General features: G+C 40.0%; 1 protein-coding gene across 1 annotated transcript in view; it reads left to right on the top strand.

Annotated features, from left to right (window-relative positions):
* Nucleotides 1–12,373, top strand: part of eps15 (epidermal growth factor receptor pathway substrate 15) — a 31,880-nt gene extending 19,507 nt beyond the window's left edge. Inside the window, exons 14-25 of the mRNA XM_034702079.1 lie at nucleotides 547–708; nucleotides 863–1,060; nucleotides 1,170–1,592; nucleotides 1,849–1,929; nucleotides 2,796–2,958; nucleotides 3,408–3,452; nucleotides 3,591–4,000; nucleotides 4,315–4,384; nucleotides 4,556–4,626; nucleotides 4,970–5,105; nucleotides 5,206–5,399; nucleotides 10,033–12,373. Coding sequence (XP_034557970.1) covers nucleotides 547–708; nucleotides 863–1,060; nucleotides 1,170–1,592; nucleotides 1,849–1,929; nucleotides 2,796–2,958; nucleotides 3,408–3,452; nucleotides 3,591–4,000; nucleotides 4,315–4,384; nucleotides 4,556–4,626; nucleotides 4,970–5,105; nucleotides 5,206–5,399; nucleotides 10,033–10,173 — 2,094 coding nt within the window. The 3' untranslated portion in view covers nucleotides 10,174–12,373. The remainder of the gene's footprint in view (nucleotides 1–546; nucleotides 709–862; nucleotides 1,061–1,169; nucleotides 1,593–1,848; nucleotides 1,930–2,795; nucleotides 2,959–3,407; nucleotides 3,453–3,590; nucleotides 4,001–4,314; nucleotides 4,385–4,555; nucleotides 4,627–4,969; nucleotides 5,106–5,205; nucleotides 5,400–10,032) is intronic.
* The last annotated feature ends 427 nt before the right edge of the window (nucleotides 12,374–12,800 follow it).

The following is a 12,800-nucleotide window of genomic DNA, read 5'->3' as shown; positions in this document are numbered from 1 at the left end:
GCCCTTGCTTGGGGGGTAGTACTTTTCAAAGGTCCTGGGACTTTCGATTGAACGTAACATGTTTGTGGAGTTTACACAGTTGTTGAAACACAAAAGGAGTTCCTGGGAATGCATACTAGTTTAGTTTTTTATTAAGATTTCAAAATATTATTTAATATATTTGTTCTCTCCATACGTCACTCGCCTGATTTGCACAATCTACCTGGGATTTCAGCTCGTGGTTGAAACACAGACAACAATGGGGGCACAGGAACCTTTTAGTTCAGGGTAAAGTAGTTCTGGGGGCTAAAAGACCCCAGAACTCTTGGTCGAAATGCACGGATAGTCAAGAGAGACAGGGAGAGTAGTGAGATGAAGGGAAAATAAAATGGATCAGAGGTGCCTGGCTGCCTGCTATATTCAAAACAAGGAATCTAGAATATTTTCTTTCCCTTGTTATTTCATTGTAGCTCAAGTCTGCTATTTTTTTTCAAGGTTTTAGATGTTAAAAATATACAGTTAAATTGTTAATTCCATCTTCTCTCCTCTTTGGCATGATGTCCGCAGGATTTACAAGATGAGGTGGCAAGGGAAAGTGAGGATCTGCAGCGGCTCCAAACTCAGCGTCAGAAGGTCCAGGATGCCTTGGAGGAGCTGGACCAGCAGAAAAGCTCCCTTGAGGAACAGTTGTCTCACATTCGCCAGCAAACCAACCAAGAGACCCAACTGGTAGGTCTACTAGAATTTTCTTGTGATGCACATTCATTTAACACAATACAGAAAATATATGATATGTAAATGACTCACTGACCACCAGCAAAGTCACAGAACTTCATTCTGCTATGTAATGTTTTTAAATTCATAATGGTGATATGTATCACAGATTTCATCACTACAGTCAGAGCATGAGGATCAGGAGCAGAAGATTTGTCAGTATGAGGAGGAGCTGGTACAAGCTAGAGAGGAGCTCCTCGCTCTGCAGGAAGAAAGCAGGAAGCTGCAGGAGAAGGTCCAGGCCGCTCAGGAGCAGCTCACTCCTCTGAAAGAGTCTGTCAGAGACTCCTTCACACAAGTTGCACAGGTCAGTCTCATGCTCATCAAGTCTCCTTTCTCTGCAGACAGTCGTTCCTGATGTTTTTTTTCTGTTACTTTTTTAGTCCTCAAACTCATCCCTCTCTCTCCTCTTCTAGGTCCAGCAGAAACTGAACGATCTCCAGGTAGAGGAGAGGTCAGTCACTGCTCAGCTCAGCTGGAAGAGAGCCCTGGAGGACGGCTCTCCTGTCATGATGAATGGATCAGCAGGCCCTACAGCAGAGCCGCACCAGGTGGACCCCTTTCAGCAAGACCTCTTCCAAGAGGACCAGCCTAAAGAGCTAAAGGAAGAAGATCCTATAGATATATGGAATCAGCAGATAGAGCATGTACAAATAAAGGAAAAGGACGAAGAAAAGGAGAGAGATGAGGAAGAGGAAAAGGAGGAAGAGAGTCCAAAGACTACAGAGGAGGACAAACTGCAACCTGATGCCCTGGATGATCTGTATACTAGTTTGGCCTCATCTGATTTGTATAATAATGTGTCCTCTCTCACAAAGTCCAACGAGAACACAGTAAAGGTAATAAACACACTTGAAAGAAGCCACTAAAGAGTTAAATATTTTCCTTTAAAACTGTTCAGAGCTGTTCTTTTTTTCCTTTAAATTCTGAAAACTTAATGAAACCACAAAAAGTAGTAAGTTCATTTTTTAGCACCCCCACACAACCAGCATACTTAATTTACACATGGCACATTCAATGTTAAATTTTCAGGAATGTAAATATTGATATAGTCCCAAGATCAGTAACAGTGCTTGTTTTCCTAATCATCTTCAGGAACAAAATAGCTCTACGCCTGACATCTCCTCAGAGATCACAGATGATGCAGAGGAGTCGCCTAAAGAGAGCTCATCAAAGGTAAAGGATACGTGTTATACACAAAAAGCACAGCTCTGTTGTCTTGGTTCTTTTTGTCTTATTTTGTGTTTGTTTTGCAGATGCTTATTTAATCAATATAATTTTTATTTATTCTGAACCTATTTTAAATCTCTTACACAAAGCTGTACTTGTGGGCCATCATTTACTGAACTGTTCCTGTAGACTGTGACAGAAGCACAGGAGGAAAATGACAAAACTTGAAAACCTATCTTGCATGACCTTACAATATTATACTAGTTTGAAACGTAGGTGAAAATGCTTTCAAAAAGCACGTTAAGGATGCACAATCCAACCCATTCTGACGTTTCTTCAAATCATTTGATTTCAACCATAGACTGTATAAAATATGGACGTAGTATCCGTGACGTCACCCATCTGTTCCTGAGCGCTGTTTTGAAGCCAATCGATGGCGGCAGCCATATTGGAAATGCGGAACTCAACCAGTCAGAGTGTGACGTAAAGAGTGAGGTTGAGCCTCCTAGCCAACCACTATGTGTTCCCGTCCGGGAGTCAAGTCAGTCATGTCCTTATTTGGGCAAAAACTCGTAATCTTAATATCTCCTGAACCATTGCGTTAGAAAAAACGTCACCCCCTGTACAGTGTGTGCTGATAGAGAAATTAGCTACGTAGAGCCAAGCCATTTTTTGAACCAGGCTGTCAACATGTTTATTAATGCTGTAAAGATCGTCTTATTTGAATTGGTATCTATGCGGTTTCCGGTGTTTCTGCTGCCAGCCTCAAGCGGATTCTCGATGAACTACAGTTTATAACACTCCCGCATGGGCTTCATAGTTTGATACCAGAGGTTGCCGCTTGATTTCAACACAGTGTTTTTGTTCATCAGGTTTCATCCCCAGAGCCAGAGAGAAAACAGGAGCAAGCTGAGACCCCAGATACGAACCCCTCCTCGTTACCCCCTCCAACAGGCCCTCGCTCTCAGCCTCCCCAGACAGACCCTCCCTCCCTGCCTGAGATGGACTTCTTCCATTCAGACCCCTTCACTGACCGTGAGTCACAGGAAACAGCTGAAGTCTTTTCAACATCTCACAAATATAATGCTTGCATACCAAGGTTCCCTGTTAGGAAAAAAAAAAAAGTTGACTTATTTTTTACTCTTCTGTTTTTTGTAAAGATTATTTTTCAGGCCTTTTGCCTTTTATTCTTTCTGATGGGAAAGCTTCTGAGAGGCAGGAAATGTGGAGATAGGACGGAGAATCAATCAGTGCGATTAAGACTGTAGCCGCTATACATGGGGTGCCTGCTTTACCAACTGAGCTATACCAGCACCTCTTAATTTTTCTGAACAGATTGACGTGTTTTCCTTGTATCATGCTTAGTGTTTAGTGTGAAGGTACTTTCAGAACGTTGTGTTACCAGTTTGAGTTGCTGATGGTACCTAAGACTTGTTAAACTCATGTAAAGTGGTCAGATTGATCGTTCTTTAATATTCTTACAGACGATCCGTTTAAAGACGATCCATTTGGAAAGGCAGATACAGCAGGTAAGTTCTTAAAGTTTAACCGAAAAAAGTTAACTAATCATCTGAATATAAAATAAATCTCTGAAAGTTTATCGGTGTACCAAAATTTACAACAACCTTCACATTGAGGAACTGTGTTTTTCCTTCCTCTGTAATCAGACCCATTCGGAGGCGATCCATTCAAAGGATCAGACCCCTTTGCTGCAGACTCTTTCTTCAAACAGCCCTCTAGCGCTCCCTTTTCCTCAGAGGACCCTTTCTCTGCCTCAGCTGACCCATTCGGTACCACTGCTGGAGTGCCAGAACCAGACCTGTTTGCATCCAGGCCCAGTGACACAGAAGCTACACCAGCACCTGCACCAGCAGCTGATCCAGATCCCTTTGCCTCCAAACCTACAAATCCAGCTTCAGTAGCCAAGGATCCGTTCAGCTCCACAGGGAACAATATGGCAGATCCTGACCTGTTTGGAGGCAAAATTAACACCACGGGGGAGGGGGATCCATTCGGCTCTCAGGATGGAGGGGCTGATCCCTTCAGCTGCTCCTCGCCCAACTCTGACCTGGCTGTGGTGAGTAGTGGTCACGATGTGTACACCCTCAGATTTATTGTGAAGTCAGTAGCCACCCTTTAAACTAAGAATATAACAATAACATCCTTAGGCAGTAAATGATTCCTGAAGAGTTCTTACCATGTCTTTAATTTCTGATTTCAGCAGTTCAATACAAATACTTCTTTATGTGCATTTCTCTAGTTATTTGGACATCCCTCATAGCTCCTGCTTTAGCTCCAATGTATAAGTTTGAAGCACATTCATGTCCACTTCAGAGTTTACTGTCTACCATTCTTAAATGTGAACCATGTTTTGTATTTCTTGTTTTCTAGAAGGACTCAGCTGCATCCAATGACCCGTTTGCTCCAGGTGGTACTTCAGTCAGCACAAACTCAGATCCAGGTATGATTTGTGGTATAGTGCCACCTTCTGGGGGCAAATCCTATTGCAAAGTGGTTATGCATATTATATTAGAATTTGTTTTGCACTAAATACTGACTAATGTGTATTTCATATTGTTATCTGTTTTTACTTCTGTGCGCTCAGCGACTTTAGTGTCCTCTTGTGTTTTAGATCCGTTTGCTGCTGTGTTTGGAAATGAGTCATTTGGAGGTGGCTTTGCAGACTTCAGTGCCTTGACAAAGGTAAACAGCTGTTATTGAAACCCTGTACAGTTCTCAAAAACACCTGGTATGGAGATAAGCAAGCTGAGTATTAAGTTGGAAACAGTGCCCATCGCTGTTGTGGTGCAAGTGAACTCACTTCTAAAAACAGATCATCCAGGAAGAGTGTGAGTGAGTTGTTGAGTGCTTTGTGGTTTTGGGAGGAAATCGCTAGAACATTACTGCCTTATTCACCTCCTGTGGAGGAAACATTCACTCAACTTACAATTCACTCCAAAGAACATGTGCCATATTGACAGTAATATCAGAGTGTCACATTATTTTGTCCTGTATTTTCAAACAGTGCATGTAATTTGTGTTTCAGTCAAATGGTTCTGACCAGTTTGGCATCAACAATAAGAACCTGTTTCAGGAAGACAGTCAGTCTGCCAGCCCTGATGTTCCCCCAGCCCTGCCCCCTAAAACGGGTACGCCAACTAGACCACCTCCCCCTCCTCCAGGTCAGTATCTGCAATGATTAAGAGGACTTATTAAAAGCAAGTTTTAGTCATTTGAAATAAAGAAAAAGTTATCTTCTTTCTTCGTGCCTGTCTGTATCAGGTAAGAGAGCATCCATCTCCAGAACCGAGTCGTCTGACTCCTTCCAGCGACGAGGGCACTTCCCGGCAGGAGACTTTTCCTCCTCCACCTCCTCCTCCCTGCCTGCAAAGGACCCTTTAGCCGACCCCTTCGCCCCCTCCTCCCCTCCTCGTCAGAACGTACGGGAAGCTGACCGATTTGCCAGCTTCGATAAAGTGAGCACCACCCTTTCGCCCTCTCCCTCACCTTCAACTGACTCTCAATAGTCACGCCCTCTTGTCTTTTTTTTCCTGCTAACAAAACTTATTTTGGAAGTTTTATTTTTTAGTTTCAACCATGAAGTAAATGAAGCCAGCTTTGTAATCACTCCATCCACTGCCATTATAAAGTCCCAAAGACGTGAGCTTGACAGCTTATTGAAGTTTTATACAGCAGCATTGGTTATTAATGCTCCTTTTGATTTTAAATAACCCACTCTTTTCTGATAACAAGCTATTAAACCTTCAATATTTCAACTTGGGGTGTTTTGCATCCTGTATGCTGATGGTGTGTGTATTTAGATTTCTCCTCTGAACGCACAAGTAATTCGCCATCTAACGACTCTTTATATTTCTAATCCTTTTTTTTTTTCAAAAGGGTGTTGGACTTAATTTAATTATTCTGACTGAAGTCACACTGATGCACTTTAGGAGAAATGTTAAGAAATATAAGTATGACAGTAAAAGATAAGTTCATACATGAATTCTGAATCATAGAATTTCTGTTACAAATAAATGTATTATAAATATCTACTGTCATGATAACAAGTCCCTCCTAATGCTTGGCAGTGAATGGAGAGATGAGAGGCTGATTGTGTTTGGCTTTTGTTGGCATCCCAACTCGGCATACCTACATCACAGCCTGTGCACGTGTGTATTTAATCTCCAAATTAGATGATTTTATGAAGGTAAAATCTTTCATCGAATGCACCTTTTATACACTGAAATGTCTCAGGTACATTCCAAACGCCCGTTATTGCAGAGTGGTAATTATGTGTCTGAGCAGTAACTGGGCTAGCAGTCGATATATTGCTGAGTTTGCACAACAATAGCCAGAAGGTATTCCATTCGTTGACCTCGACTAGCATGATGCAGCATGGCGCGCGTTGCGTCATGGGTGAGATCACATTCAGACCGTTACGGTTGAGGTTTGTAGGTCACCCTCATTGTTTTAAAAACCCTGTGATTGCACTGCTCCAGGAAACATCTGTAGAAACCAAGCTACATTTGTCTTTTTTGATAAATGATACTTTTTTTGGCAAAAGTAAGAGCCAAGTTGCAGGAATTAATATAATGCTTAACCGTTGAGAAAAAGGGAACTACAGTTTCCTGTGTTTTTTCCCTCACTCATTGATTAACAAATATTAAAATATTGAAATATTTAGATATTTAACATAGAAAAAATTCCAGGTTGCAATATAACTGTTGTGGCATAAAAGGAAAAGGATTCTTTACACCTGTTGGTTTGCCAAATAACACACTGATAACAGTATTTAGCTTTTATCAGCTCTTCTGTTTGGAGTTCTGCAGGAACACAAACCGTTAATCTGGTCTGACTGTTTTAAAAAAACAGTTTTGATTCTGGTTCCTCCCCTGTCACATGCCTGCACCCTGCATGTCCCTGTCAAACCCCAACCTGCACGCACTTACTCATTCACTTGAACCACTGCCTCCGCCATTCTTTTATACACTATTTATTCATCCATGAGTCTGTTGATCCATCCATCCCTTCATTCATCAGTTCTTCTAACCCTCGTCTGGTCAGCAGTGTGTTGTGGAGAAACAGATCACCTGTATTCTCTCTTTGTGTGTGTCTTTACATCCTCTGTCAAAAAAAAGTTGAATAAAGTGTTGAATCAAGGGCTCCATCTCTGGCTTCTATGTGCATCCATGACATCACTCTCTGCAGATGCTTGAGCTCTTGAAAGACCATGTGAATGATTTTGCATACGCTGTTCATTAACCACAGGTTGTAATGATAATTGAAAGAAGCTGCAAGCACTTACCAGAGCATGATCTTTAGGTTTGCAATTATTTCCTTCTTTCCAAGCAGCTTTCTTTTGCTTGGTCATTTAAGCATTGTTATGCAACTATGAGCATGGACCAAATGTCCAATTTCAACAATAAAGTAATAAAAGGGTTTAAATCACAATAGGGTTTTTTTCTTATACAAGATTTATGTCTCTGCCAGTTCATATTTATAAAATTGTTCTTTTTTGCAAAATGTTTCTTTTCTTAGAAAGGGTTGTTAATAGGGTTGCAAAGGGGTGGAAAGTTTCCGGTAAATTTCCATGGGAAGTTAAGCTGGGGAATTTGGGAAATTAACTGGGAATTGAGGGTAATTTAATGGAAAGGTAACATATCCAAGCATAAATATTTGTTTTGTTGTAAGCAGAAATCCATCCAAAATAATGCAATTAAACCAATTTATATGTAAGTAGAACTTTATCAAGTGTTAAATATTTTATTGAACAATCAATTCTTTCATTGATGAACAAAAACATGAAAGCTGAGTTAAAACGAAAACAAAGTTCCATTCAAAATGTTAAATGAAAAGAGCCCCTGTCACTCCCTCCAAAAAAGTCCCATTCAACACGCAAATAAAAAAGCATCTTCCCTCAAGCTTCTCAAGCCTGCAGTAAGCAGTGTGCTATGTGCATGTGATTGAGGAATAGCATAGATAGTCAAATGTGCTTGCATGAAATCTGGTTGTTTTAGTCAGGATTATGCTGAAATATATTTCCCCCAACTATATGTAAGTTCCCTATTAAGAGCCAACCTTCAATTTAGTAAACTCCTGGTTTATTCCCTTTTATTCCTGTTAATTCCCATGGAAAGTTTCCAACTTTGAAAATTCCAGGAACTTTGCAACCCTATTTGTTAACCACTGGCAGTTTTTTAAAATAAAGAAGATTTGTTGTAAATGGGCTAAAACATTCTGAAACACCGGTATGGTCTTTTCAAGTACCAGAGTTTTTTTGTTTTTTTTAACAGAATCGCATCAAATCACCTGAAACAAAGTACAGGATATGTGAAGAGCTTCTTCAGGTTTAGATTTAAAAACACATCATCCCTCTCCCTAAATGCATTACAGCTTTTGTGAAAAATATTGGAAGCAGCATTGGGATGTATCACACACAATAAAAAATAACATGTGTATGAATAAATCTAAATGCATGTGATCTTAATCCATCAGATGTTTCTGATGTTCTCTCTTCATGCATGTTTTGCAAAATCATCAGCTCTATGATACCTGCTAGTGAATGTTGTCATTGTTGCCGCCACCTTTCCTTTGCATGGCTAGAATCACACCAGACCAACTGTAATTCTTCTTTGTGCATTTCCTGCCTGTTATGTATAACAGAATTAATCAGGCCTCTATGTTCTAACATTTATCTATTCTTCTTTTTGTCTACCTTCAAATCTGACTCCTAGTCAGACAACTGTTGTATGTTCCAAATGGAGACCCCCACATTTCATATACTTGTTTCCCATGTCAAAGTTTCAGAATGTGTAACCACACACACCTAAGGGACAAATATAGGTACACCCTTACTGATCATTTTTGATCCAGGAGAAAGCTTATCAAAGTTTTTTCTACTTAGACATTTTGAGTTTATAAACCTCTCTTGTGATACTCATTTGAACTAATCAAAAATAAACACAGCTTACCCTGTGATAGCTGTTGCCTCTTAAATTCACTCATAAATATTGTGGCTCTGTCACCAAATCTTACCCCCATTAAAATGATTTCAGCCATGAGCCCTGAGGAAGTACTAAATAACAGTTAAGGTTGTCGTTTCATGTGACCAAATGCATCATCACTGGGGAAAACAGACAGATACAAGATTTCTCTGTCATTGATGTATCAGTGTCCTGGTATCCACATATGTGGTTGGGGCTAAGCAACAAGAAATTTTGAGATGCCATTGAGATGCCGTCGCTAAAGCATCTGGTTTAATCAAAGCTCGGGGCACAGTTTAAGTTCTTCCACCGCTCACGACTGTGAAATGTCCCACTCTCAATTCTTTTATAACCATGAAGCATTTTTCGACCGCAGGAACTTTACCCCGGAACTAGGGACTTTACCCCTGAAATTTGTGCATTTCGACCGGAGGAACCAGGGTGTAAATTTAGTTCAGGGGTAGATAATCTCTCCCCTGAAAAGCCCCTGCTTGGGGGGGGGGGTACTTTTCAAAGGTCCTGGGACTTTCGGTTGAACGTAACAGTGTTTGTGGAGTTTACACAGTTGTAGAAACACAGAGGGAGTTCCTGGGAATGCATACTAGTTTAGTTTTTTCTTAGAATTTCAAAATATTATTTAATCAAATTTTTTTCTGGCGTCACTGGCCTGATTTGCACAATCTACCCGGGACTTCAGCAATGGGGGCACAGGAACCTTTTAGTTCCGGGGAAATTAGTTCTGGGGGCTAAAAGACTACGGAACTCTTGGTCGAAATGCTCCTATATTTAAGGGAGTCTTAACTCATACTTTTGTACGTGAGTTTTTGGAAGGTATACCTCTGTTGGCTTGGAGATGGTAGAAACTGACTGTTACAGTGTCATACACATCAATACAGCAACACTTTAAAAGCTATAACATCTGCCTTAATAGTGGAGATGTTCAATTATTAAGGATCACATTATACTATTCAATTATTGTCAGATATTTGTAATCAGCAGACTCCGTAGTACAATCTGTTAACTGTATGTGTTTGTCTGTTTGTGTCTCTTCCCCCCTCATTTTTCTGTCCATATCTGGGTCCTTTCGCCCTCCCTGTGTGTGCGTTTGTCCTTATTCATGGAGCAGTATCCCACAGAAGAAGACATGATAGAGTGGGCAAAGCGCGAGAGCGAGCGAGAGGAAAAGGAGCGACTTGCCAGGCTCACCCAGCAGGAACAAGAGGACCTGGAGCTCGCTATCGCACTCAGCAAGTCTGAACTCTCCTGAAGAACTCCCCTACCCTCCTCTCTTCTTTTCTTCCTCCTACTCTGGCCTGGCTTGGCTTGGCACGGCACAGCCCAGCCTGGACCAGCTCAGAAAGCACCAAAGCAAAGTGGGGACTGTATAGGACTGATTCAGCAGCACCTGCTGACCCCATTAAGAGACCTTCTTAGAACAAACCCATCTCTGAATCATGCAAGGCTCATTTCCCCGGACTGTGTTCTCTCTTCACTGCGGTAATGTTTTCTTTCCCATCTTGTGAGTGTCTGTGGTTTTGTTTCAGGGGAGAGGACGAAGATGAAGTGCACAGAAAAGATTGTTAGTGAAGACGGATGACAAGATTGTCAAATGGAAAAATTGTTTATGTCAATACTGGGTTACAAATCCTGCATTAACTTTCTAGAATGTAATTTATTTAAACATGCACTCGAGAAGTCCTGTCTTTATCCACTAGCAGTACTCGCACATTTCATAAAAAACTCATCTCAGTCTTGCTTCTGAGGTTATACTGAAAAATTCATGACATTTCTTTAATTAGAAGTAGACTTCAGAGGCATTGCAACAAAATGTAGTCTGCGTTCTTTGTCAGCCCAGTATGACAGAAGAAGGCCGATGACATAATTCAACCTTTCCTTCATGATTAACTGGAAGTCACCCATCCTCTGATATAAGAAATGCATGTCGAGATTATCAAAAAAAATCCATCACACCTACAACCTTTTGCTTCTAGATACTTTGACATCTTTAAATTCCCAGTTCATGATTCAGCCCAGCTTCACTTCTGTCTTTGTTTTAAACGTTATATCTTTTGGGACAGTAAAAGGAATAAAACTACATGTATTACATTTAAATGAAACATCAGGACACACTACAAGGGATTGCACAAAACCACAACAGCTTTAACAAAATTCAACATTTGATGTCTGACATTGCAGCTTTAGAAATGTTATAACAACCAAAATACGTCTTATCTTTAGACTAGTATCAATTCTTCCAGTGACTGAGACATTTCTTAAAGCTGGCCTGTGATTTAGAATGTATTATTTTTTCAGAAATGTGTCGAGTGTGAACACCAACAGACAAAAATCAGATCAAAACTAGAAAATGTAGTCATAAATGAATGTATGAGCACAGAAAAAAAGATTAAAAACCCCTGGGAGGGTTGGGTGGCATGAGTTAATAAATCAGTATTGTTAATAGTTTTTTTCAGTTCTCTGATTTCAGCACCTTGGATGCTGGAAGGGCAAAAACTTCTGTAATGAGAGACGTGTTTTTAAAAATGTAACTTCCTCAAAGAATATCCTTTTCACAGTTCAACACCACTTACCATTTCAAAGTGCGCCTCAGTTTGTGTTTTTTTTTTTATATGAGCAATCGTATAAACATCTCATTTTCCAGGTTGTTTTTTTATTTTTTGTTCAGGTGAAGCCGCTTTCTTACACAAAGTCTTGCAGACACCCACTTAAAGTTGACCAGCATTTCTGTAGAGCATTATGTCCTCAGTCTGTACTCCTCATGCTCGGATTTAACTTGCAAAAAAGCCAGCTGATACAGGAAGGATAAATTGCTCACTCCTGCAAACGCCCACGTTGCAGCTGGTTGGCCAGTGATTCTTTCTCTTCTTCTTCTTTTTGTTGCTGGCTAACTTCGTGTCTCTCCTGTTATGTTACGGTTTGCTCGGCTGTGATAGACAGCTCTTTTTTTTTCTTTGCTTATTTTCTGATTGAAATAATCCCGAACATCTGTGACACCACTGATTAGTTCTAACAGTTCTTGTTTTCAGCCTTGTTTAGACTGAAGATCTCTCTTCACGCCTCAAACCAGTCTACTTTCTATGGCTGATACTCCTCTCCTGTTCAGTGCGTCTCTTATATGGTAGTTAATTGTAAATACAAGAGAAATGGTTCCATCTGTCTGTTCGACCTTCATAGCTGAGTTTCTTGTCATACCACACTTCATGTTTTCATTCTCTCACTCTTTAAAGCCACCTGTCATGTTACTCCCATTTGTACAGACTCCTCCATATTCTACAACTCAAAAACCACTTGTTTTGTTTCTAGACTTACCCATAAAGGCGTTTTAAGACTCAAGCTAATTGTATTTTTTTTGTATTTTCTAACCTGTATGAAAAAGAAAGACCTTATTGGGAGGTTTGGCCAGGATATGTAATGCATTTAATTGAAACAGAATAAATATTAAACATTTAGTTTTGCAGTTTGTGTGTTGTCTTGGGACAAAGGCATGTCACTGTTTCAAATAAATATTGATGGAAGAAGTTTTAGATCATTATCATGAGTTAAAGTAGCAATACCAATTTACAAAAATCATCATAAATGTACTCAAACTGGAAAAAGTTGTCATCTACAGCTGAGAATTTGTCTATTGTCTCTTAGTTTGAGTGTTTCGGTTACTTAATACAGCATACATGTTTTAATACCCAAGTGTAACAATATAATGCACTGCTACAGATGTAGGTACCCATACTTTAAGCGACTAAGACTGTCTTGTACTCACAGACATTATAGATACTCTGCATTAATAAAAAACAACAATACACACTAATGAAATATACAGTATACGAACAAAGTACTATCTCTTTAGAACTTTTAAAAATATATATTTTATTTGTAACT

Source organism: Notolabrus celidotus, chromosome 2 (assembly GCF_009762535.1).
Source record: "Notolabrus celidotus isolate fNotCel1 chromosome 2, fNotCel1.pri, whole genome shotgun sequence".
NCBI classification, from domain to species: Eukaryota; Metazoa; Chordata; class Actinopteri; order Labriformes; family Labridae; genus Notolabrus; species Notolabrus celidotus.
Note: the sequence above shows the minus strand (reverse complement) of the source record. Positions and strands in the feature narration are given on the sequence as shown.